Raw genomic sequence first — 23,550 nt, forward strand, 5'->3', positions numbered from 1 at the left:
AAAGATTAGCAACTAAATTGATTTGATTGCATTAGTATTTTTTAGAGGTTGACCAAAACATCGGCCGGCTGATATATCGGGCCGATATTTGTGTTTTTTTACTTGCATCGGCCAATACGTGCGTGCGTTGGCCGATCAATCAGCGCATTGATCGGCCATGCGGTGCCCCTCCCTCCCTGGCAGAGAGCGGCTGGTAATGTTGGAAGACTGCCAACAACAAGGGTAAGTTTTCAACTTTTAATGTATTTTAACTGTCTAATTTAGCTGTATTATCTGCACTTTGAAAGTCTGTCTCTGTCTCACTGTGAGCGGGCGGTGTGTGTTTCTTTCTCTTTCTCTCTGACACTGAAATTATCGGCTCAACGTGGGTTTTTAAACGCTGCTAGAGCTTACAGTCGCATAGGGCTCCTTTCCCACTGTCTAAAAAACCCACGTCTGATCTCCAGCCATACTCCGCTGCCATGGAGGATCATGTATGCACATGAAAACAATTACCTATCACTACGTGTACAGCATCTAACTTTACATCAAATAATGTCCACACACTGCAGCGGTGCTCACTGTTTTTTCTCCTCCTCTCTCTCTTTTCTCGCTGTGACACGTTCATTAAGTGCGAACAAAGCGCCATTAAAAGGGAGAATAAATGGTGAAAAACAAAGGAATAAAACTAGATGAATCTTCGTTCTTCCCTTCAGTCTTCATGTCCACAAGATTGTACATTTTATATAAAAAACAGTATTTTCAACTAATTATTTAACCTTTAAAGTTTCACGTTCATTCAAGACTCAACTGATGACGCATTGCACACAAAAAGGATCCAAATCAGTTCAGCAGAATCAGAGATATTGTCTTCTTTTCTTTTTAAAACCTGCCGCCTACATTTCCCACAATGCAGTGTGATAGGCAGAGATTGCTAATCAGCAGCATCACTATACAGAATAAAATAGACAAAAATTTTAAAAAATAATAATTTACAAAATCAGAAAAAGAAATAATATAGTTAAGAGCATAAATAAAAATAATGTTCTAAATTATTAAATAGTCATCACATTACAGTGGTGCAAATAAATAAAAACATTTTAATTACATATTCATTTTGATTATATTTTTGATAATTTATATCAAGATTATTTTATTATAATTAAACATATTTTTTAAAATTATTTTTTCTTGTATTTTAACACTTTCTCAATAGTCCAATTTTTTTTAATTAGCAGCTAGCCTGGGGTCATAATTAATATACAGAATAAAATAGTCAAAAATTAAAAATATAAATAATTTACAAATTAAGACATACAGATAAAATAGGTAAGTTCCTTTTTTCCCCCTTTGTTTTTACAAAATAATAAATAAAAATAATAATAATGGTATAAATTATTAAAATAGTCATCATATTAAATGAGAAAAATCAATAGAAACCTTTTAATTATAAATTCATTTGTATATATTTTTGATAATTTATTGAATGATTTATGTCATTATAATTATATAATTGTATATATATATATATATATATATGTCTTTGTATTTTAACGCTTCACAAGTCCACACTGCATTAAAAAATCGATAAATAAATAAATTGTGTATTCATTAATATAATTTATTTATATTTATATTTACTTGTATATTTTTCTTTAAATTTTATAATATATATTTCATTTCATTATTTTAATATTTTGAATTGTTCTTTATAATTTAATTATGTCTCAAATGTTTCTGATTTAACTATTAATGTAGACACTGCATTAAATCGATATGCATTTATTAATATACTTTATGAACAAGTACTGCAATAATTTAACACAAGATGAAATAGACATATTTGGAGTTAATTCACAGCAAACATAGATTCAGTACAAACACAATTTTCTCATTATTAAAAACTTTAGCGATGGTAAAATGTCTTTTTGTCATAATTAAATCAAATTAAAGACGGTTTAAAAAAAATGTTTTACATTATGATTGCTGACAAAACCAAATTAAAAAATATATATATATATTTCAACACTTTAATTACTGCAGTTATTTAATCCAAGTTAAAATGTAGATATAATTAATTAATTATTTATTTGCTTATTCAGCTATTTCATTGTCTATTCATTGTTTAATTCCTTTAATTTAATCTAAGGAGGGACATTAAAATGCTAATTTTATCTTTATTTAATGATCAGTTTAATCCATAGACTGTATAAAATAGGTTGCTCTGTCTCTATTTCTCGGCGGGCAGCCACAACTCGGTATAACACTGGAAATACAAACAGAGAAGAAGAAAACACAGTTTCAGTTGCTCCGGAGAGGTGGACAGAAAGGTAGATTTTAACATCTTGTGTGAATTAATTAATGTTCTGACTTAGTTAGACATGTTAGATGTTAATTTAACTTGATAGCAGCGGTCGAGTTTTGACTGTTGAAACAGTTATTTAACAGGAACTGACTGAGCTAACGTTAAACAGCTAATGTTGCTAGGCAACACTAAGTCATGTTAGCCAGTTTAAATTTAAAAAGGGTGTTTCAACAGCCACGGTCATTTTGTGAAAACAGTTATTTTTTTACATTAAGGTTCAAGTAGCGGATGAATTGTAAAGCTGTTAGTAATAGCCTGGTGGTGTTTTTAATAGTGGCTAACATTAGCTAGTTAACAGCTAGCTGGTGTGTAAGTGAAGTTAGTTTAGCATTGGTTTGCGGGCGGCACTTTCACAGCTCGTTACCAACGGTCGCTAATCCTCAAACCAACTTCAGCTTGGTGTCTGACCAGCAGCAACATAGTGAGTGTTTTTTTTCTCCACATCAACAACTGATCCCTTCAGATTAGCTAGTCAGACCCTCAACAACTTCTCCAACTTTAAGAGAACTAATTTCTCAACATTTCAACATGCTGCTGTAATTAATAGGGCTTTGCATCTTCACTGGTCTCAAGATTAGATTTGATTATCTAGTCCATGATTCTGTTCGATTCCTCATCCTTCATTTTTTAAAATTACAACACATGGTTACTTTTTCATCAATAAATACTACTGATCTGATTAATGTTGGTTCACTTTTTGTATTTAAAGTGCTTTACAAAATGTATAGCTGACTTTTGGAGTCAAGTTGTAACTTCTAACAACTTCCTACTGCCTCCTCCCTGGTGCTGTGATTAAAAGTGACTCTGTGGGACACACTGTATAAAGCTGAAAGAATGTAAAGTGTATCTGTGTCCATGTACACATGCTGTAATAAACTTGTATTAAATTGCATGTGTTTTTAGGGACGGTGCAGGAAGCATTGTAAAGCTTTGGGGCTTCAGACTCAGCAGCAGCACAGTGACATCTGCTGGTTTATAAACCTTACAGCAGCATTCATTTTTGCAAAAACTTTTATCTTTTTAGTAACATTTTTTAAATCTAATATATTTTTATCTTACGTGTCTTTCATACTCTGTTGATGCATTTTGCACCATTTGGACACCTTTGTGTTAAAAATGTACATGCACAAAAAATCTGCTATTAAATCACCATACAGCAATATTTTTTTTCAACTTCAGACTTGCTCAAAACTACTAAACATTCAATAATTTTCAGAAATGTAACACTTTAAATGCCAGTTTATATATTTGAATTATTTCATAGTTTATTTCCAGAAAAACACCAAAAAATATTTTTTTCCCATGTAATAAATAGTAGGGGGCTGGGGCTTTGGTAGTGATTAGAATCTTGGATATGTCAAAGATAAGCAACATAATTTATTTGCATTAGTATTTTTTATGTAGTGCCAGATACTCCCTCTGGACACCTTCTTGGCCAAAAAATGCCTCATAGACTTCCATTCCAACCACATTTATTAATCTCACTTTCATTATGGTATAAACCCATGCATTCTGTAATGTAAGCATTTCATTTTGAAGAAAATTAGTAATATTTGATATTTTCACTGTATTCCACCAAATTCAAACATTTTCCCATTGTAGACTGATGAATGAAATTCTTGTATTTTTGCCAGTTATATTATGGAGCTTTGTGACTACCAGGGGATGTGATGTGAGCGAGGCAAGATAATAAGACTGACAACAGCAGCAGTGGCAACAACATGGTAGGAAAAAATATAATTTTATGTTATGAAACAGTTGAGCTAGCTTTAAGCTAGTTGTAAGGTCGTTTTAAGCTGCTTCTCAGATATTTGTGCTAGTTTTAAGCTCTTTGTAAAGTAGTGTGATGCTATGTGTGACTCATTTGAGCTTGTAGTAATTTCAGTTAGTTGTAAGGTCGTTTTAAGCTGCTTCTAAGATATTTGTGCTCTCTGTAAACCAGTTGTGTTAGTTGTATTCTACATTTAAATTAGTCTGGCTTCTACTAAGTTAGGCTGGTTGTAAGATAGTTTAAAATTGTGGAAATAAACTTGATCTACATTGAACGTTTGTTTACCATAGAAATCAATGAAAGGAATGTACTGCTGCAACACACAGTTAGCTAGTGAAGCTTGGTGAGTTATTTGAAAGCTTGTTTACTTCATTGGAATGAAGTTTTCAGCTCCTTTTAATTTTTTTTGTGGTAGTTTTGTGTTGTAAACTAGTTGATTAAGATGTAAGTTAATTGAGCTAGTTTTAGGCTTTTTAAACAAGTGTTGGTGGTTGTATGCTATGAGTGGGTTAGTTAAGCTTATATTGTTAAGCTAGTTTAAGATAGTTATGAAACAGTTGAGCTAGTTGTTAAATAGTTGAACAAGTTGTAAGTTCATTGAGCTAAATGTAAGGGAGTTTTAGATAGTTTTGAAATAGTTGAGCTAGCTTTAAGCTAGTTGCAGACAAATTGAATTGTCAATAATTAGTCTGTGACATCATGGACCTGACGTGGCGTTTTCCAGAGCTGAGTTTCTGAGCGGTGAGCCGTCTGACATCATTTCTATATTTGGTGAGAGTTGCTCGTGCCAAACAGTGACTGGGAAGCAACAGGTAAACACACAATATAGCAACATGGCAGCTGATGCAACACCATCACGTCAAAAGTATTTCACCCTAAACCAGCAAAGAAGAGGATCGGCTGCAGGATTTGTAAAGCGGACTTCGAGTATCACGGGAGCACATCGGTCACGCACGAACATTTGAAAAGAAGACACGTGGGACTTGTGGATGATGCCGACTCGTCCAGGTGAGATAATTAGCTTCTCAGGTAGCTAACGTCAGCTGTCTATAGACAGAGTTGTTTTGGCTTTTAACCTCTTCCACCTGGGACTCACCTTCAGAGGGTTAAAGCTCTCACCTTGCCTTAAAGAGCATTACTTCAACAAACCCCTTGATTTAATTTATACTTTTTAATATTTGCACTTTGTCTGTACTCAATGTTAAATGGATAAAAATTTGATGGTGAATTATTTTATCTTTGGTGTTAGTCATGGCTAAATCAGCAGTTTAGACATATTTTTGATTGAGGAATTTATATTTATTGTCTTTATTGTTAGCACATGCATTGAATAACCTCCAACTAAATTTAAAAGCTTGATAGTTAAATAAGAGCCATGAAGTAATGTGCAATTAATTATTCAACTAATTGTTTCAGTAATCGATGAGTATTTGACTATGAAGATAGTCGTTAGTTGCAGCCCAAGTACGAACGGACAATGCATGTGTTTTATTTTGGTATTTTGCAGTCGCACGTGAAGTCATCAGCTCTCAAGCTTTTGTTTTAAAGAATTTGGAAGCATCAAAACTAACAAACCAAACTGTGTGATTATGTCATTTAGGGACCTGAAGATCCCCAGTTCTGTCAGGTGAAAATGACTGTTTTTGTTCATGGAGTCTGGTGGCTTTGAATAGACCACAGACAACTTTCTTCATTTATAATAAATGTGAGATAAAACTCTCTAGAAAGCGTTTTTTTTCTTTCATGATCTGTCATTTCCCTGTTAATATGTTTTATGGATACTTTTAAAGGGATAAAGAGTCTGAGAGTCTTTCTGTCAGCAAGAAACACTTTCACATGGTTTATTGTCATATTTTCATTCAGTCCCATGTGAGGCTGATCATTCTTGAGTGTATGCTTTCATATCAGTTACATCAGTTACAGTCTTTCAGTTGTCCAGACTTGTCTTAAAACTTTTCCTCTGCTCGACTGGTTTAGAGTGGGACGTTTCTCTCTCTCTCTCTCTCTCTCTCTCTCTCTCTCTCTCTCTCTCTCTCTCACCTGTATTTTACCTTTACTTCCTCCTCCTGTTTTTTTCTGTTGTGACGCAGTTGTTTTTCCTCAATGTGAATCTTTTGGTAAGTGACTCTTTTCACTGTTAAACACTCTGAGCTGATCTCAGGTCTGTCTGTTTGTGTTCCAGTGTTTTATAATAACAATTTTAAACACAGTTTGACTCTGCTAAAAGGTGTTTATCAGGATCACCCACTGCTTTGACAGCAACTAACATGCTAACATGCTAACCATTTTGAAGCTGATTCAAACTCAAATTTATGGCGAAACGTCCAGTAACACAATACAAGAGTAGCACTAAGCATGTAAACGTACTTTGTTAGCAAAGTTAAATTTGACTATTTGGGAATTGGGTCCTCTTGTAAACGTTCTGCTGGAATAATTTGTGAAACATCATGTAGCTTGTAAAAAAAAAACACACACATCCTCTTTGAGGACTTGTATAGCTTAACTAGCCAGCTGTAAACTAGTTGTTGGCTTGTTGAATAAGCTGAGTACTCTGGCTCGCCATTAGTTAAAAGAGTTAGCTGAGTTAGAAGCTAGTTGTAAACTAGCTGAGCTACCTGTAATGCTAATGGTGAACTTGTTGAGTTAGTTTCTAGTTGAGCTAGTGGTAAACTAGTAAGCTCTGAGTCAGTTATTAACTTGCTGTCAGCTAGTTGTAAAGCAGTTGTAACCTAACTGATACTGCTGATTCTAAACTAGTTGTAAGCTAGTTAACTTGTGTGGACATTTTAAACTTGTTGGGCCTATTTGTAAACTAGCTGAGCTAGTAGTAAGCTAATTGAGCTAGTTGTTTACTAGTTTAGCTAGATGTAAGCTATTGGCAAGCTAGTAAACTAGTTGGACATTGTAAGTTTGTTGTAAACCTGTTGCTAGCTAATTGATTAACTTGTATTGTTATTGAGCTCAATATAAACCTGCCGAGTTATTTCTAGTGGTTGTAAAATAGTTAAGCTAGTTTTAAGATTATTGTAATCCTGTTCAGTTATTATTGAGTTGTAAACAAGCTGTTGAGTGTAAACTAATTGTTCAACCAGTTTAGCTAGTTGTAAGTTAATAGTATTCTACGTAAGCTACTTGTAAGCTAATTGAGGTTATAGTTAACTCGTTGAATTAGTTGTAACCACTTCAATATGTGTATTTCCTCAAGAGCTACAAATACAAAGACTCAGTGACTGTGAAATATTGTTGTTGTTGTTGTTGTTGTTGTTGTTGTTGCAGTGACAGAGTGAATCTCTCCCTGCAGGTGTGGACTCTGCTATGGATCAGTGTGAGGACAGAGAGGAGGGAGACCCTCCCTCTGAAACCACTCTGTGTGGGGAACATGACAGCCAGACCAAAGCTCAGAGGTGAGATGAGGATCTCTAACTGTCCAGGGGCCTCATGTATCAACACAGCGTACGCAAAAAACCATTGCGTACGCTGTTTTTTCCGCACACGCCACATGTATGAAAAGTGAACTTGCCGTGAGAATGTGCGGACAGCTCAGCAACCTATCGAGGTGCCGTGAGAATGTGCGGTGGCACCGCAAACTTTTGTTTGGCAGAAACTACTGTCTTTTATGCTCTATTTAAAACGTCTTTCATGTCTAAACTCATACTACACACAACTGACATTATTATTATAGTTCATAGCTCTCGGAAAATGGAAGGAAAATGCCGTTTTCCACCATCAATAACCCGTTCTAAATATGAGGGTATAGATGTTTTTTTTTCATCTATTATCATATTTTAGACTTCACCTGCGTACTGCTGCTGACTTGTGCAATGATAGTATGTTGAAGTCTATATGTTTTGATGTTAAGATTGTATATTTTCTTAATTCTATATATTCTGCTATTTCCACTATTTTTATATATACCGAATTTCCAATAAAGTAAGGGGAAACGGTCGGCGATCGGCACTTTGACACAGTAATTAAAACAGGTTAACTGTGAAAAATGTGTGCGCTCCATAATCAGAATCACAAGTACTTTATTGATCCCCGGAGGGAAATTCGGTATTTATAAAAAAAGTGTAAATAGCTGAATTTATAGACTTAAGAAAATATACAATCTGCAAAAAAAATATAGACTTCAACATACTATTATTGCACAAGTAAGCAGCAGTACGCAGGTGAAATCTAAAATATGATAATAGATGGAAAAAATAAAATCTATCCCCTCATATTTAGAACGGGTTATTGAGGGTGGAAAATGGCATTTTTCCTCCATTTTCTGAGAGCTATGAACTGTAAACACAATGCCAGTTGTGTGTAGTTTGAGTTTAGATATGAAACACATTTTAAATAGAGCAGGAAAGACAGTACTTTCCGCCAAACAAACGTTTGCGGTGCGTGTGCAGGAAAAACAGCAATGCAATGTTTTGGTGCATACACAGCGTTGATACATGGATACATGAGGCCCCCTGGACATAAAATAAATCTGATTAGTCAACAAAAATTAGTCAGAATCTTTGATCTGATTACATTTCGATGAACGTTATTGTCCGTTTTCTTGTTTTTATCAGAGTGCATCAGGAGAGACTTGAACCTGACCCTGGACCTAAACCCAGCTGTGTGTCCATGAAGAGTGACTGGTCTAAGGGTAGCCTTATTGACTTTAAAGTTGGACAACCTGGATCTGGACCTGAACCCAGCTGTGTGTCCATGAAGAGTGACCAGTCTAAGGGTCGCCCTATTAACTTTAAAGTTGGACAAGCTCCTGATGGAAGGTAGGAATTTAAAACTGAAATTTGTTGATATCTGACTCGCCCAGAACTTTGCATTGAAGGTAGTAAAAAGTTAGATTTTTGATCAAAAACAGGATGCTATTAAAATTAATTTAACAAGTTTATTAAATTATATGAACTAACAAAGTGATCGCTGCATGCCAGCGGTTGGACAGTCATTGTTTTACAAGTCACAATTAAGTGTTGCTGCACTATCGTCAGTATAACAACCAATTTACCCAAAATATATATTTTCTAAACTTTTTTTTAATATTTCAATATTATATTCATTAATCTTCTCTTTAAAATAAATAAATATGACTAACTACATAAATATGACAAACTATGCACTGCAGGGCATTATTCCTCAACAGAAAGTAGCCCAAGCTAATCTGTGTTTTACACTTCAACATAAACTCTCCAAAACAAAGTTAATGCAAAAGCTTGTTCCATTTAATTAAAAGGAATATAATGCAAATCTACTTTTAGCAATACAATAGCAAAATAATGAAAGGTAATCGTGAAATGAAATGTAAAATTCAAGTCACTTTTATTACCAGTAACAAAACGGTCAAGCAGTTCAACAATCTAGCAACAGTAAACTCCTTCCTAACTTAGAGGGAAGTGTGTAATATTTTAAAAAATTAGTATACTTTCTGTATTACTGCTGTATTATATTAATAATACATACATAGACAAAATAATTGTCAGTATGTAATATCAACATTTTTCCTGAACTGGATCAGAATTTCTACTTAAATACTGGACAAATCAAAATCATTTATTTCATCCCTGGAGTCATATTTTTTTCCATCAGTGTTGCTTAAATAGCTGAAAGGATTTACAGACTGTAACAATCAAATGTGAAACGGCCAATAACAATGTGAAATGAAACGTGGTGTAACGTAACGTTTAACAGCAGCAGTGATGCAGGAACAGACATTAACAGGAGAAACTCAATTACTATCAGCAGCAACACATTCATCCTGTTTATAATAGTAATATATTTTACTTTGGGTGAAGACAGAAAGTAAACAGGGCTTACGGTGGGTTCACTGGGATGCTTCTGCTTCAAGTACTCGTGCATAGTGGTAGTACTGCTGTATATACCATTTCTAACTGGCAGAGCACCATGTTGTTCAGTCTCCGCACAACATACTCTTACAATTCTATTAATATTTGGCAAGGTTTTTTCACCTCAGCTTGCAGCTCGTGGAGTCCATGCCATCTTACTTTCTCCCTGCGACGCATCGATGTACGTTACGTTAATCGACGTGTCACCTCACCCTTACAATTAAGTCTCATGTCCAGGTCTTAGACTTTGTGATCTGAGTCGTAAACAAGTCATTACACAGCCTTCATCAATGTAATGACACTTAAATGTTTAAACTGAAAGGAATATAGTACATTTGCATAAATATATGCTTCTGACCAGGGCCTGAAGTCAACTTTTTTGGCCAACAGCCACTGTGGCAGATGGATTTTGAAATCCACCTGAATACACGTTAAAGTGCTGTTGAATTATCAACCAACTTAATGTCATTAATGACTAGACCTAGATAATGCCTTACAACTGTATCTGACCTGGTGTGGCAGGCATTTAGAATAGAAAATAACAGAAATACAAACAACCAATCATCTCACTGATGGTCTCATTTATTTAGTGAACACCCAACTGCAATCCATTAGTCACAATGGCAATGGCATTCTTTCCAATGGCATGGACGTTCCTAAACAGGAGCTTCATCCTCTCCAGCTGCGCTGTTTTCATCAACGTCAGTGCCTTGACCGCAGCTGTCTGCTCTGGGGGAGCCGTCTTCCCCACCTTACAACTGATCGTGTGCAAGTGGCTTTTTGAGGACTCGTCGTCTTTAATTGCCTCTAACTTTAAGTTTTTTGTCCCGATTACAAATAGGTTTGATTTAGCTTTCTCCGAGCCATACATACGGCAATCCCGGCAGTGCTCTCCTCTGTTGTGACGTCGTACACCAGCCAGTCGTGAACCTTGCCATCCCTTTCCACTTTCCACTTTGTATTAAAACGTCTTTTTTTGGTTTTTTTCTTTGAATCGTTCTCCTCATCCTCTTTTTGTTCTGTTACAGCCAGCGGCTTCTTCACGCCAGCAATATGCCGCCACATTTTTTTATTTTTTATTTTTTTTTAAATCCAAGAAAACGGCAGGGCTTGTTTAGCAACAACAATAGGCAACCTGATTGGTCAACAACACACAACACTTGCTCAGTGTTGTGTTGTCTTATCGGCTACACGCCAACGTGGCAGGTTGATTGACAGTTTCACCCGCCAATCACAAAATTTACCCGCATTTGGCGTGTGGGCGGGTGCCAATTTCATGCCCTGCTTCTAACTATTACATAAGCTGAATAAGATTTAAAAAACAAAGCAAAATCATTGCCTCGCAGTGCTGAGCTGCATCTCAGATTATTTTTAGGGGTGCTTCAGCACCCCTGAAACTTGGAGTAAGAAATGTTGTTATTCTAAAAATTTTGTTTGTCTTTGAAAAACGTAAATGATGTCCAAAACAAACTCCGTAGTTTGTGGTTTAAATGTATATGTAAAGGATGAAAATGAAAACACCCCCGCTTCGCAAATGGTATCATCCTCCTCTCACCCGCTCCCTCTGCACCGCTCCGCTGGCCGACCGGCATCCAGCGAGACACACGCAGAGTGAGAATCCTAAGTTGTAGTGTTGTGAATCAACTAAGTAAGTTGCTCCAAAGCTCTGTCTCATACTTTCCTTTTACCTGGAGTTGTTCCGATTCTGACACCATATCGGCGAGTACTGGAGTCCAGGCACCGTTTTCCAGTTAGTTCGGTTAGCCCGGTTAGCTTCGTTAGCGCCATTAGCGCAGCTACAGTCAAACTGGTCCGTTTATTAAACAAAAGGAGCAGTGCGACAAATTAACTGCGTACCTGTGAAGTGTGTACTTGTGTCTCTGTTGTTAAAGTTTATCGTTACTTTAGAACAGGGGTCTCAAACTCAAATTACCTGGGGGCTGCTGGAGGCAGTATCAAAATGACCAAAAAAAGACACAAAATTACTAAAAAAAACACAAGATGACCAAAAAAACTTAAATAACTTTAAAAAAGACACAAAATGACAGAAAAAATACACAAAATACCTAAAAAGGACACAAAATGACCAAAAAAGACACAAAATAACTAAAAAAGACACAAAATGACAGAAAAAAAACTAAATTACTTAAGAAAGACACAAAATTACAAAAAAAAGACACAAAATAACAAAAAAATCACACAAAATGACAGAAAAAAGACACAGAATTACTTAAAAAGACACAAAATAACTAAAAAAGACACAAAATTACAAAAAAACACAAAATAACTTTAAAAAATCACACAAAATAACTTAAAAAAATCACACAAAATAACTGAAAAAAACCTAAATTACTTAAGAAAGACACAAAATAACTAAAAAAGACACAAAATGACCAAAAAAAGACACAAAATAACTAAAGAGGACACAAAATGACGAAAAACAGACACACTTTACAAAAAAGACACAAAATAACTAAAAAAAATCACGCAAAATGACAGAAAAAAAACTAAATTACATAAGAAAGACACAAAATGACAGAAAAAAAAGAAACAAAATTACTAAAAAAGACACAAAATTACTAAAAAAGACACAAAATAACTAAAAAGGACACAAAATGACCAAAAAAGACACAAAATTACTAAAAAAGACACAAAATGACCAAAAACAGAAACAAATAACTTTAAAAAATCACACAAAGTGACAAAAAAAACTAAATTACTTAAAAAAGACACAAAATGACTGAAAAGGACACAAAATGACCAAAAAAAGACACAAAATAAATAAAAATGTAGGAAATGGTCTGCTACAATATATTTGTGTATGATTGTCAGTGCCAAGGGAAAGAGAGAAAGATGGCCTATATTTTGCATTTTGTTGTCCAAGTAGCTGTTACTTTGTTCAGTGACAATAAAGTTCAATCTAATCAATTCTAATGACTGTTGATTGAGGGTGGGTGGTGGCAGCAGGGCTCAATGGGTGCTCAGCACCCCTAAAGCTCTGACCCTAGACTCGCCCCTGCCTAGCCTCATTAAAGAATCACTGCTCAGTCCTTCCTCTGGCTCTTTTCTAACTTCATCAAAGAATCATGCTGGTTATAACTGTGTGATTAATCACGCATAAAGGCCTAGCTTATAGCTGGCCCTGTTCTTTTGCTGCAACTATGGCTGTAACTGTGTGATTAATGAACCATAGAAGATTAGCCTACAGTTGGCCCATCCTGAGCTGTGACTGTGTGATGTATTACATGTAGTGATTAAACAACAAACATTACTATAAGTCCCAGTTTTTCCTTCCACACCACATGGTTCCTTCCCTCTGGTCAGTCACCATCTGGATCTTTCAGCAGCCTCTGATGTGATCCGGACGACTTGAAAATTCACATCTATTCTTATTCAATTCAACATCTGACATCAACAGTTAGAGTTGCAGACACTGTTCTAACATCTGCTGACATATGGTCCTCTCTCTGTCCGACCCAGGCTACAGTCAGCTCAAACATGATCACCTGCTTTAAAGCTTCTACCAGTAGGATGCTATCAGGCTTACGTAATGTTCCTCCGGAGCAACAGTTCTGTCATTGTGTCATTGTCACAGAACTCATTTAGAGTTAAAGGTGTTTACATATTTATGTCATTAAATGTTCCTACACTTGATGTTTCCTCTGCAGAGTTCATCAGGAGAGCTCAGAGGGCCTCAGTGGTCAGTCTGCCCAACAGCAACAAACAGATCTGGACTCCATATTTATGGTGCGTACATGCATAAATAAACCTTTCACTATGAACTACAGATTAATTCTCAACTACCATTCAGGTGTTAACAGTCTGATGCTGCTCTGTTTGGACCAGCAGGCCTTCACACTGACAGATGAGTCACATGTGAGCTTTTAACTAAATGTTCAGTTTATTATTCTGTTCCAGCTGCTGGAGGAGAACATCGTCACTTTTGTGAAGAACGAGCTGAAGAAGATCCAGAAGGTTCTGAGTCCAGATTACCAAGAATACTTAGAGAGTCAGTGGGACTATAAGGGGCAGAGGAGGAGCAGCAGAGAGGAGTTTCTGAATATCACACTTAACTTCCTGAGAGGAATGAAGCAGGAGGAGCTCGCTGACTGTCTGAAGAACAGTAAGTGGATTTTCTTTTACAATATAACATTATAAAGATGAAATGGAAACAACATGGGCAAAGTTTGCACTTCCAATCTCTGCAATAAATATGCTGCACACATCTGCATCAGATCAGAAGCTGTTGTCCTCAACTGATGAGCTGAATAAAACAGATGGAGGAGCAAAAACTACACAGACACAATGAAATGTTTAGATTCTCTGATTGTCGATATAATTCTCTTGCTGATTTAATTTTATTTGTTGATTCAGGAACTCATGCTCCAGTGTGCAGATGTAAACTGAAGTCTAACCTGAAGAAGAAGTTCCAGTGTGTGTTTGAGGGGATCTCTAAAGCAGGAAACCCAACCCTTCTGAATCAGATCTACACAGAGCTCTACATCACAGAGGGAGGGACTGCAGAGGTCAATGATGAACATGAGATCAGACAGATTGAAACAGCATCTAGGAAACCAGACCGACCAGAAACAACAATCAGACAAGAAGACATCTTTAAAGCCTCACCTGGAAGAGAAGAACCAATCAGAACAGTGCTGACAAAGGGAGTGGCTGGCATTGGGAAAACAATCTTAACTCAGAAGTTCACTCTGGACTGGGCTGAAGACAAAACCAACCAGGACATAATGTTCACATTTCCATTCACTTTCAGAGAGCTGAATGTGCTGAAAGAGAAAAAGTTCAGCTTGGTGGAACTTGTTCATCACTTCTTTCCTGACACCAAAGAAGCAGAAATCTGCAGGTTTGAAGAGTTCCATGTTGTGTTCATCTTTGACGGTCTGGATGAGTGTCGAATTCCTCTGGACTTCCACAACACTGAGATCCTGACTGATGTCACAGAGTCCACCTCAGTGGATGTGCTGCTGACAAACCTCATCAGGGGGAAACTGCTTCCCTCTGCTCGCCTCTGGATAACCACACGACCTGCAGCAGCCAATCAGATCCCTGCTGACTGTGTTGGCATGGTGACAGAGGTCAGAGGGTTCACTGACCCACAGAAGGAGGAGTACTTCACGAAGAGATTCACAGATGAGGAGCAGGCCAGTAGAATCATCTCCCACATCAAGACATCAAGAAGCCTCCACATCATGTGCCACATCCCAGTCTTCTGCTGGATCTCTGCTACAGTTCTGGATGTGTTGAAAACCAGAAAGGGAAGAAGACTGCCCAAGACCCTGACTGAGATGTACATCCACTTCCTGGTGGTTCAGTCCAAAGTGAAGAACGTCAAGTATGATGGAGGAGCTGAGACAGATCCACAGTGGAGTAAAACGAGCAGGAAGATGATTGAGTCTCTGGGAAAACTGGCTTTTGATCAGCTGCAGAAAGGAAACCTGATCTTCTATGACTCAGACCTGACAGAGTGTGGCATCGATATCAGAGCAGCCTCAGTGTACTCAGGAGTGTTCACACAGGTCTTTAGAGAGGAGAGAGGACTGTACCAGGACAGAGTGTTCTGCTTCATCCATCTGAGTGTTCAGGAGTTTCTGGCTGCTCTTCATGTCCATCTGACCTTCGTCAACTCTGGAGTCAATCTGATGGAAGGAGAACAACCAATATCTCGTCTATCTAAAGTCTTCAGAGACAAACCTAAACTAAAACGTCTCTACCAGAGTGCTGTGGACAAGGCCTTACAGAGTCCAAACGGACACCTGGACTTGTTCCTCCGCTTCCTCCTGGGTCTTTCTCTGCAGACCAACCAGACTCTCCTCAGAGGCCTGCTGACACAGACAAGAAGTAGCTCAGAGACCAATCAGAATACAATCAAATACATCAAGAAAAAGATCAGTGAGGATCTTTCTCCAGAGAGAAGCATCAACCTGTTCCACTGTCTGAATGAACTGAATGATCGTTCTCTAGTGAAGGAGATCCAACAGTCCCTGAGATCAGGAAGTCTCTCCACAGATAAACTGTCTCCTGCTCAGTGGTCAGCTCTGGTCTTCATCTTACTGTCATCAGGAACAGATCTGGACGTGTTTGACCTGAAGAAATACTCTGCTTCAGAGGAGGCTCTTCTGAGGATGCTGCCAGTGGTCAAAGCCTCCAACAAAGCTTTGTAGGTGATCGCATCACTATCCAGATTAAATGTAGTTTCCATTGTTTGTCTTTGTTCTCTCATGTTTTGCTGATTTCTCTCCAGGCTGAGTGGCTGTAACCTCTCAGAGAGAAGCTGTGAAGCTCTGTCCTCAGTCCTCAGCTCCCAGTCCTCTAGTCTGAGAGACCTGGACCTGAGTAACAATGACCTGCAGGATTCAGGAGTGAAGCGTTTTTCTGCTGAACTGAAGAGTCCACACTGCAGACTGGAAACTCTCAGGTCAGAATTAAAGTGTTTTTAGAAGTAAACCCACTATGTTAACAGCTGTCTTCTTTTTAGCTCCATTAGTGTCTGAAACGGTTACAATTATGAACATGTAGCAAGAAAATACTTTTATTTTAGAGAGTTTATGCTGACCGTGTGTTTGTGTGTGTGTGTGTGTGTGTGTGTGTGTGTGTAGTCTGTCAGGCTGTATGATCTCAGAGGAAGGCTGTGCTTCTCTGGCATCAGCTCTGACCTCCAATCCCTCCCATCTGAGAATTCTGGATCTGAGCTACAATCATCCAGGAGACTCAGGAGAGAAGCTTCTGTCTGCTGGACTGAAGGATCCACACTGGAGACTGGAGACTCTCAGGTATGGACAGAGAGACCGGTGGACGCTCTAAAGCACGTGTCAGACTCAAGGCCAGATGGCCACATCTGGCCTGCAGGATAATATTTGATTGGTTTAGAGTTGTCCGGTCGGTATATTGCACGCACCACTAATAAAAAAGTCTATTGTCACAACTGGCTATTTTCAAATCACAAAGTGATGCTGCTGTAAAGGCCAGTTTTAGCGTCGCTAAATCAGCCCGGGCCTTTACTGAGTGAGAATTTGTCAAAAACTGCATGATGAAAGTTTGCGAGGTCATGTGCCCGGATAAAAGTTAAGCATTTTCAAACGTGAGCCTGAGCAGGAACACCGTTGCAGATCGTACATGTGAGCTTGCCACAAATCTACAACAACAGCTGGTGGAAAAGGGGAAAGCCTTGCTGTGGATGAGAGCAGCGACACTTCTGATACTGCCCAGCTGTCGATTTTCATCCATGGAGTGGACTAAAGTCTGTGCGTAACAGAGGAACTTTTGGGATTATGATCTATGCATGGCACAACAACGGGAAAATATATATTTCAAGAGGTATCTAGGTGTGTAAATGAAATGGAGCTGCCTTGGAGTATGCTTCTGGGACTGACAGATGGAGTGCCTGTGATGTGCGGTCAAAAGAGTAGATTGGTGGGCAGGATCCCAGAAAAGATGCTGGAAGAAAACGGCACAGGTGAGCTGACATCTTATCACTGCATCATACCAGGAGTCGCTGTGTGGCAAAGCCTTGAAAATGGAACATGTAATGAGCACTATAACACAAGCAGTTAACTTCATAAGAGCCAAAGGTTTAAATCACCGCCAGTTCAAGTCTTCTCTGGAGGAGTTGGGTTCAGAATATGGTGACTTGCCTTATCACACAGAGGTGCGATGGCTAAGCCAAGGAAAAGTGCTGAAAAGATGTTTGAGTTGCGTGAGGAGATCTGTCAGTTCATGGAAAGCAAAGGGAAAGACACAACAGAGCTCCAGGATGAAAAGTTTCTGTGTGACATCACGAGCCATCTCAATGTGTTCAACCTGCAGCTTCAGGGACGGGGCCGTGTGATCACTGATATGTCTGCTGAAGTTAGAGCTTTTCAAACCAAACTGCTTGTGGGAGACACAGATGCTGAAGGAAAACTTGAGCCATTTTCAGTGCTGCCAAACTATGAAGGAGCAGGTCTCTACCGCTGTGGTCCCAAACGTGTAGTTCGCCGAAAAACTGAGTATACTTGGTGCTCAGTGAGCCATTTGCAGTTGACGTGGAAATCGCACCATCCAACCTCCAAATGGAGCTGATCAAACTCCAGTGTAGTGACACACTAAAAGCAAAGTATGACTCTGTGGGTGCTGCAGTTTCCATGTTTCATCCCTGCACTTGGATATTTACTGTACAGTAAATATTCAAGTGCATTTTATTATTAATTTTGCGAAAATGTGTTTTATTAAATAAAAAAAACCTACAGTGGACAGTTCTGTGAATATCATGCAATTAATCTTCTTTCCATATTTATCTGGTATTTGGCCTGGTTGTGTAACACTTTATTCTGAAATCTGAAAACTGCACGTCGACACAACAAATACATTTTCGGCGCGATGCAATTTGATTATTTCACATGATGTGTTCATTTCCTCTCTGCAGGTAAGAGTTTTATACTGAAAAAAGTGAGAAAGAATGACAGTGAAGTGTTTATCCTTCATGTCAGCTCGCTCTGAGCAGTTTCAATGAATTTACCATAAATATCACAATACGGGCGCACTACATTATATAGGGACGGCTGGTTTGACTACGGAGAAGCAAATAGTGGCTCACTGGAACGCAGTCAAACAATTGAATATTAAAATCAAATTAATTCCTGGTGCCCGTTTTTCCATTTCGTATTTTTGATCTGAGCCTAATATTGAAATATGAAAAAAAAGCACTTTTTCAGTTTTTTTGTGTTATAATAAAAAACATATAACAAAATAACCAGTCAATTTTTCATTATTTGATTTTTGATTGCCAATTGAAAATGGTAAAAACGAATGATACAAGGATTCAAAATGCGTTTTTGTTTTTTGTTTTTGGAGGAAATTATTTTTTGGCTGTTGATGGCCTGTGGAAAAATGTTATCATTAGAAATTACTTTGGAAAAGCTGCAGATTGAGCCATAAGAAATTAATGCAACTGATTTTTCATTTATTTAATGTTCAATATTGCTTTTATTTGCAATATCTTGTAAGCTTTGTTATTTTCAAGGTCAGTATGTGCAAAAAGTTCATTTAAAAAAGTGTTGCAATAAACATTGAACCAGTCCGGTCCTCAACTTGAAGCGTTTTTTAATTTTGGCCCACTGTGTATTTGAGTTTGACACCCTGCTCTAAGGTATGAACAGAGGGACAGGTGGACACTCTCAGGTGTGGACAGGTGGACAGACAGCAGCTCTCACTGGCCCTCACTTATCAAACGAGCGTACGTCAGAAAGTGAGCGTAAAGTGGGCGTAAGATGATTTCTACGCAAGCCTCGGCATTTATAAATTTGGACGTGAGCGGACGGTACGATCAGATCTCAGTCTGCTCTCAGCTCGTGTACGCAAATCTGAGTCAGCGTGAAGTCCACACGTCTGAGTCGGAGAACTGATCTTAGACTATTGTATCGATGCCTGGAGCTGATAAAACTCTGTGGTGTTTTGATTTTTAATGGTGACAAAGCAAAACATGTTTAGACTACAAAATTTATCATTAAAACATAATCCAAAAATAAATACACCCTGCGATTGTGAAATTCTTTAAACAGAATACCAGCTGAGGATATTAAATGTTGTTGTCTTCTGCTGTTTACTGTTATTATTATTATTATTATTATTATTATTATTATTATTATTATTATCCAGCTCCGACACCGGAGCTTCAGCGTCTCTTTTACCAGCGGTGCTGCCCGAATAGAAACATTTCCAGTCAGCGCTGCCACACGCTCCTCTGACTAGGACATCATTATTAGTAAATGTAAAGAGGTGAAGAATATATCTCCATCATAATAATAGCAATATTCTGATATTATATAGATTATTAGGCTTTATATATCACCATGTAATTACTCAAACTTCGCCGGGAGTTTAATAGTCCGCTACTCTGCTGACAGCACCACTGATTTCCTTCTTTTTCACTTTTTTTGCTGCCAAACAAAACCAGTTTGTTGTGTTGCAGCTGTTGGACGTCAGCGTTTCACTTTCTGACTCTGAGAAATTCCTCTTCTTTTTGAAATAAAACTTACTTTAAAACATTGTTTACCTCCTTTAACCAAAAAGCTGAAAACTTCTAAGTCCGTGCTCCAAATGTAAAATATTCAGTGAACTTGTTTGAGTTTATAACTATTAGTACTTTTATTTCATAAACCTCCGTCGCTGCGTATTTCTTTAATATGTCTATATTGCCCCTGTTGTCATCTGTAACGGTGCACTTTGCTAATAAAGCTGACTTTAGAGGGTGAAAAAATCCTCTTTTCAGCCGTATTGCGCCCTTCGGTGTCGTAAACTCTGAAGGCGAGTCTTCTGGATCGGGTATAGATTATATATATATGATATATATTAGGGCGTGGTATTTAAATTACGCATGTTTCGAGCCGCCACATTTATCAATAGCCGATCATTCTTACGCTGTGATTGGAGAGATACGATCATTTGATAAATCACACGTGGACCCTGTCGTAAGACGAAATATACACTCAGATCTGCGCTGGTTTCTACGCTCGCTTGATAAATGAGGGCCACTGTGTCTCTGTCTCTAACTGAGTGTCTCTGGTTGATGTTTAATGGTGATATGAAGCTGATTGTGACTGTGTCTCTTCCTGCAGGGTGGACCATGGTGGACTGCAGTGGTTGAGACCTGGTCTGAGGAAGTGTGAGTGTGTTTCAGCTTCATTCATCAGAACTCAGCTGCACATGTTACAGCACATTTAGACTTTTTATTGACTGAAGTTTGATGATGAATTTCTCCAGAGTTTCAATCAGGATTCAGCTTCTGTTTTCAGTCAGTGTGGCTGGAAAGATGTTAGAATTCAATCAATCCATTTAAAATCCACCAACACAAAGAAAGTGAACACAGTGATCCAACAAAACTAATGAATACATTTAATGAAGAGCGGAGCCAACAGAAAGCTGACTGTGTTTCTTCTTCTCTTGACTCTCACTGATTTTATACAAGAGTTTTGTTGCCTTCAGGTGCTGCTCGTAATCTTCAGTAGTTTGACTGATAAAAGTTGTTGTGTTCCTTCAGTTTCTTCTCTGAGTGTTTTTTAATGAATCAGTGTTAAAAAACAACAACCTTACAAGGCAAAAACAAAACAGGACATAAATAATGTGAAAAGTTGTTGAGAAGTTGAATAAAGTGAGTTGAGGTGGATTTACCTTCCAGTTCCTCCCTGACTGGGAGACCTGCGACCAGATGTACGACACATACACACAAGAAAACAATGTGTTTGCATATTTGTGTGTTGAGTTTTTTGCATCTGGCCCCTGGTCGATGAAAAGCACCTTAAAGCCAGTTGGTGGAGCCACAGCCCTCTGATATTCATTTAAAAATCCAGACTGCGGTGAAAGTTTTCTGTAGCAGTGGACAGTTTGACATTTGATGATCAAAGATCTGAACTTTGTGCTGAATGTGACTCTTTGGTGGAGCTGATAACAGTTTAATAAAGCAGATGGTTCAGAGCTGCTTTGTGCTGCAGTGGAAGATGATGTGTCACTTTTATTAGTGAGACTTTATTCACTACGTGTGTTTATTGATGTGGATCTCCATCAGCTGTCATCCTCGAGTCCACACGAGGAAAAACACACAATATTACTGACATGTTGACTCTCATGTTAACTTACTGTTACACTGTGAAACTTTGAATGGTTTTCTTTCAGTAATTGTCAGTAAAGTTGTTAATAAATCAACAGATGATAACCTGCAGCTGTTTTGTGTCTTGTTCTCTCCATCAGATGTCTGTGAACTGGAACTGGACACAAACACAGTACACAGAAGACTCAAACTGTCTGACAACAACAGGGAGGTGACATGTGTGAGAGAGGATCAGTCATATCCTGATCATCCAGACAGATTTGACTGCTGGCCTCAGCTGCTGTGTAGAACTGGTCTGACTGGTCGCGGTTACTGGGAGGTCGAGTGGAGAGGAGGAGTTGATATATCAGTGAGTTACAGAGGAATCAGGAGGAGAGGAAACAGTGACGACTGTTTGTTTGGAGGGAATGATCAGTCCTGGAGTCTGTGGTGCTCTGATGTTGGTTACTATGTCAGACACAATAACAGAAGCACAGACCTCTCCTCCTCCTCCTCCTCCTCCTCCTCCTCCTCCTCCTCCTCCTCCTCCTCCTCCTCCTCCTCCTCCTCCTCCTCCTCTGGTAGAGTAGCAGTGTATGTGGACTGTCCTGCTGGCTCTCTGTCCTTCTACAGAGTCTCCTCTGACACACTGATCCACCTCCACACCTTCAACACCACATTCACTCAACCTCTTTATCCTGGGTTTAGGGTCTGGTCCTTTGGTTCCTCAGTGTCTCTGTGTCCTCTGCAGGTCTGAGAGTCTCTCCTGTGGACAGAAACTCTGCTGACTGAAATCAAAGTTCAGTCTGTTCACCATCACTCACACTCTGCACTGTGAAGCAGATCTGTCTCAGACTCAAACACAAAACATTCATTTGTCTGATTTCATCTCTTTGAGGATCAACATTTTTCACTAGAAACACTTCCTGATGTGTAACATCTGCCTCCTCCCTGGTGCTGTGATTAAAAGTGACTCTGTGAGACACACTGTATAAAGCTGAAAGAATGTAAAGTGTATCTGTGTCCATGTACACATGCTGTAATAAACTTGTAGTAAATTGTATGTGTTTTTAGGGACGGTGCAGGAAGCTTTGTGAAGCTTTGAGGCTTCAGACTCAGCAGCAGCACAGTGACATCTGCTGGTTTATAAACCTCACAGCAGCTCTTAACTCAAGATGCCTTCTTCAAGCATTTTTGTACATTTCTTTCTTTTTTTTTTTCATTTGGTGATCACTTTGGACATGTTACAGCTTGAGGCATGAACTTTTGCAAGAACCTTTCTTTTTAGTACCATTTTTTAAATCCAATGTCATTTACTCTTACATATCTTTTATACTCTGTTGATGCATTTTGCACCGTCTGGACACCTTTGTGGCAAAAATGTACACACTCAAAAAACTGCTATAAAATCATCATACATCAATATTTGTTCTGCTTTCTTATTCTTAAATCTCTTAAACCACTTCAGACTTGTTTAAAACTACCAAACATTGTATCATTTTCAGGATTTTAACCCTTTAAATGCTAGTTTATACATTTGAATTATTTCATAATTTCTTCCAAATACAACAAATGAAATAATTATTTTCCATATAATAAACACTAGGGAGCTGGGGCTTTGGTGGTGATTAGAGTCTTGGATATGTCAAAGATTAGCAAGTAAATTGATTTGATTGCATTAGTATTTTTTAGAGGTCGACCAAAACATCGGCCGGCTGATATATCGGGCCGATATTTGCGTTTTTTACTTGTATCGTCCTCGGCCGATACGTGCGTGCGTTGGCCGATCAATCAGCACATTGATCGGCCATGCGGTGCCCCTCCCTCCCTGGCAGAGAGCGGCTGGTAATGTTGGAAGACTGCCAACAACAAGGGTAAGTTTTCAACTTTTAATGTATTTTAACTGTCTAATTTAGCTGTATTATCTGCACTATGAAAGTCTGTCTCTGTCTCACTGTGAGCGGGCGGTGTGTGTTTCTTTCTCTTTCTCTCTGACACTGAAATTATCGGCTCAACGTGG

The 23,550-nt window shown here is 38.2% G+C and overlaps 1 protein-coding gene across 1 annotated transcript in view; it reads left to right on the forward strand.

The window, feature by feature from the left end:
* Positions 1 to 22,953, forward strand: part of LOC131960608 (NLR family CARD domain-containing protein 3-like) — a 40,253-nt gene extending 17,300 nt beyond the window's left edge. Inside the window, exons 2-10 of the mRNA XM_059325864.1 lie at positions 7,392 to 7,519; positions 8,678 to 8,881; positions 13,621 to 13,699; positions 13,871 to 14,075; positions 14,327 to 16,127; positions 16,212 to 16,385; positions 16,567 to 16,740; positions 20,563 to 20,609; positions 21,692 to 22,953. Of these exons, the coding sequence (XP_059181847.1) occupies positions 7,431 to 7,519; positions 8,678 to 8,881; positions 13,621 to 13,699; positions 13,871 to 14,075; positions 14,327 to 16,127; positions 16,212 to 16,385; positions 16,567 to 16,740; positions 20,563 to 20,609; positions 21,692 to 22,287 (3,369 nt within the window). The 5' untranslated portion in view covers positions 7,392 to 7,430 and the 3' untranslated portion in view covers positions 22,288 to 22,953. The remainder of the gene's footprint in view (positions 1 to 7,391; positions 7,520 to 8,677; positions 8,882 to 13,620; positions 13,700 to 13,870; positions 14,076 to 14,326; positions 16,128 to 16,211; positions 16,386 to 16,566; positions 16,741 to 20,562; positions 20,610 to 21,691) is intronic.
* The last annotated feature ends 597 nt before the right edge of the window (positions 22,954 to 23,550 follow it).

The sequence above is a fragment of the Centropristis striata genome, chromosome 22 (genome assembly GCF_030273125.1).
Source record: "Centropristis striata isolate RG_2023a ecotype Rhode Island chromosome 22, C.striata_1.0, whole genome shotgun sequence".
Taxonomy (NCBI): domain Eukaryota; kingdom Metazoa; phylum Chordata; class Actinopteri; order Perciformes; family Serranidae; genus Centropristis; species Centropristis striata.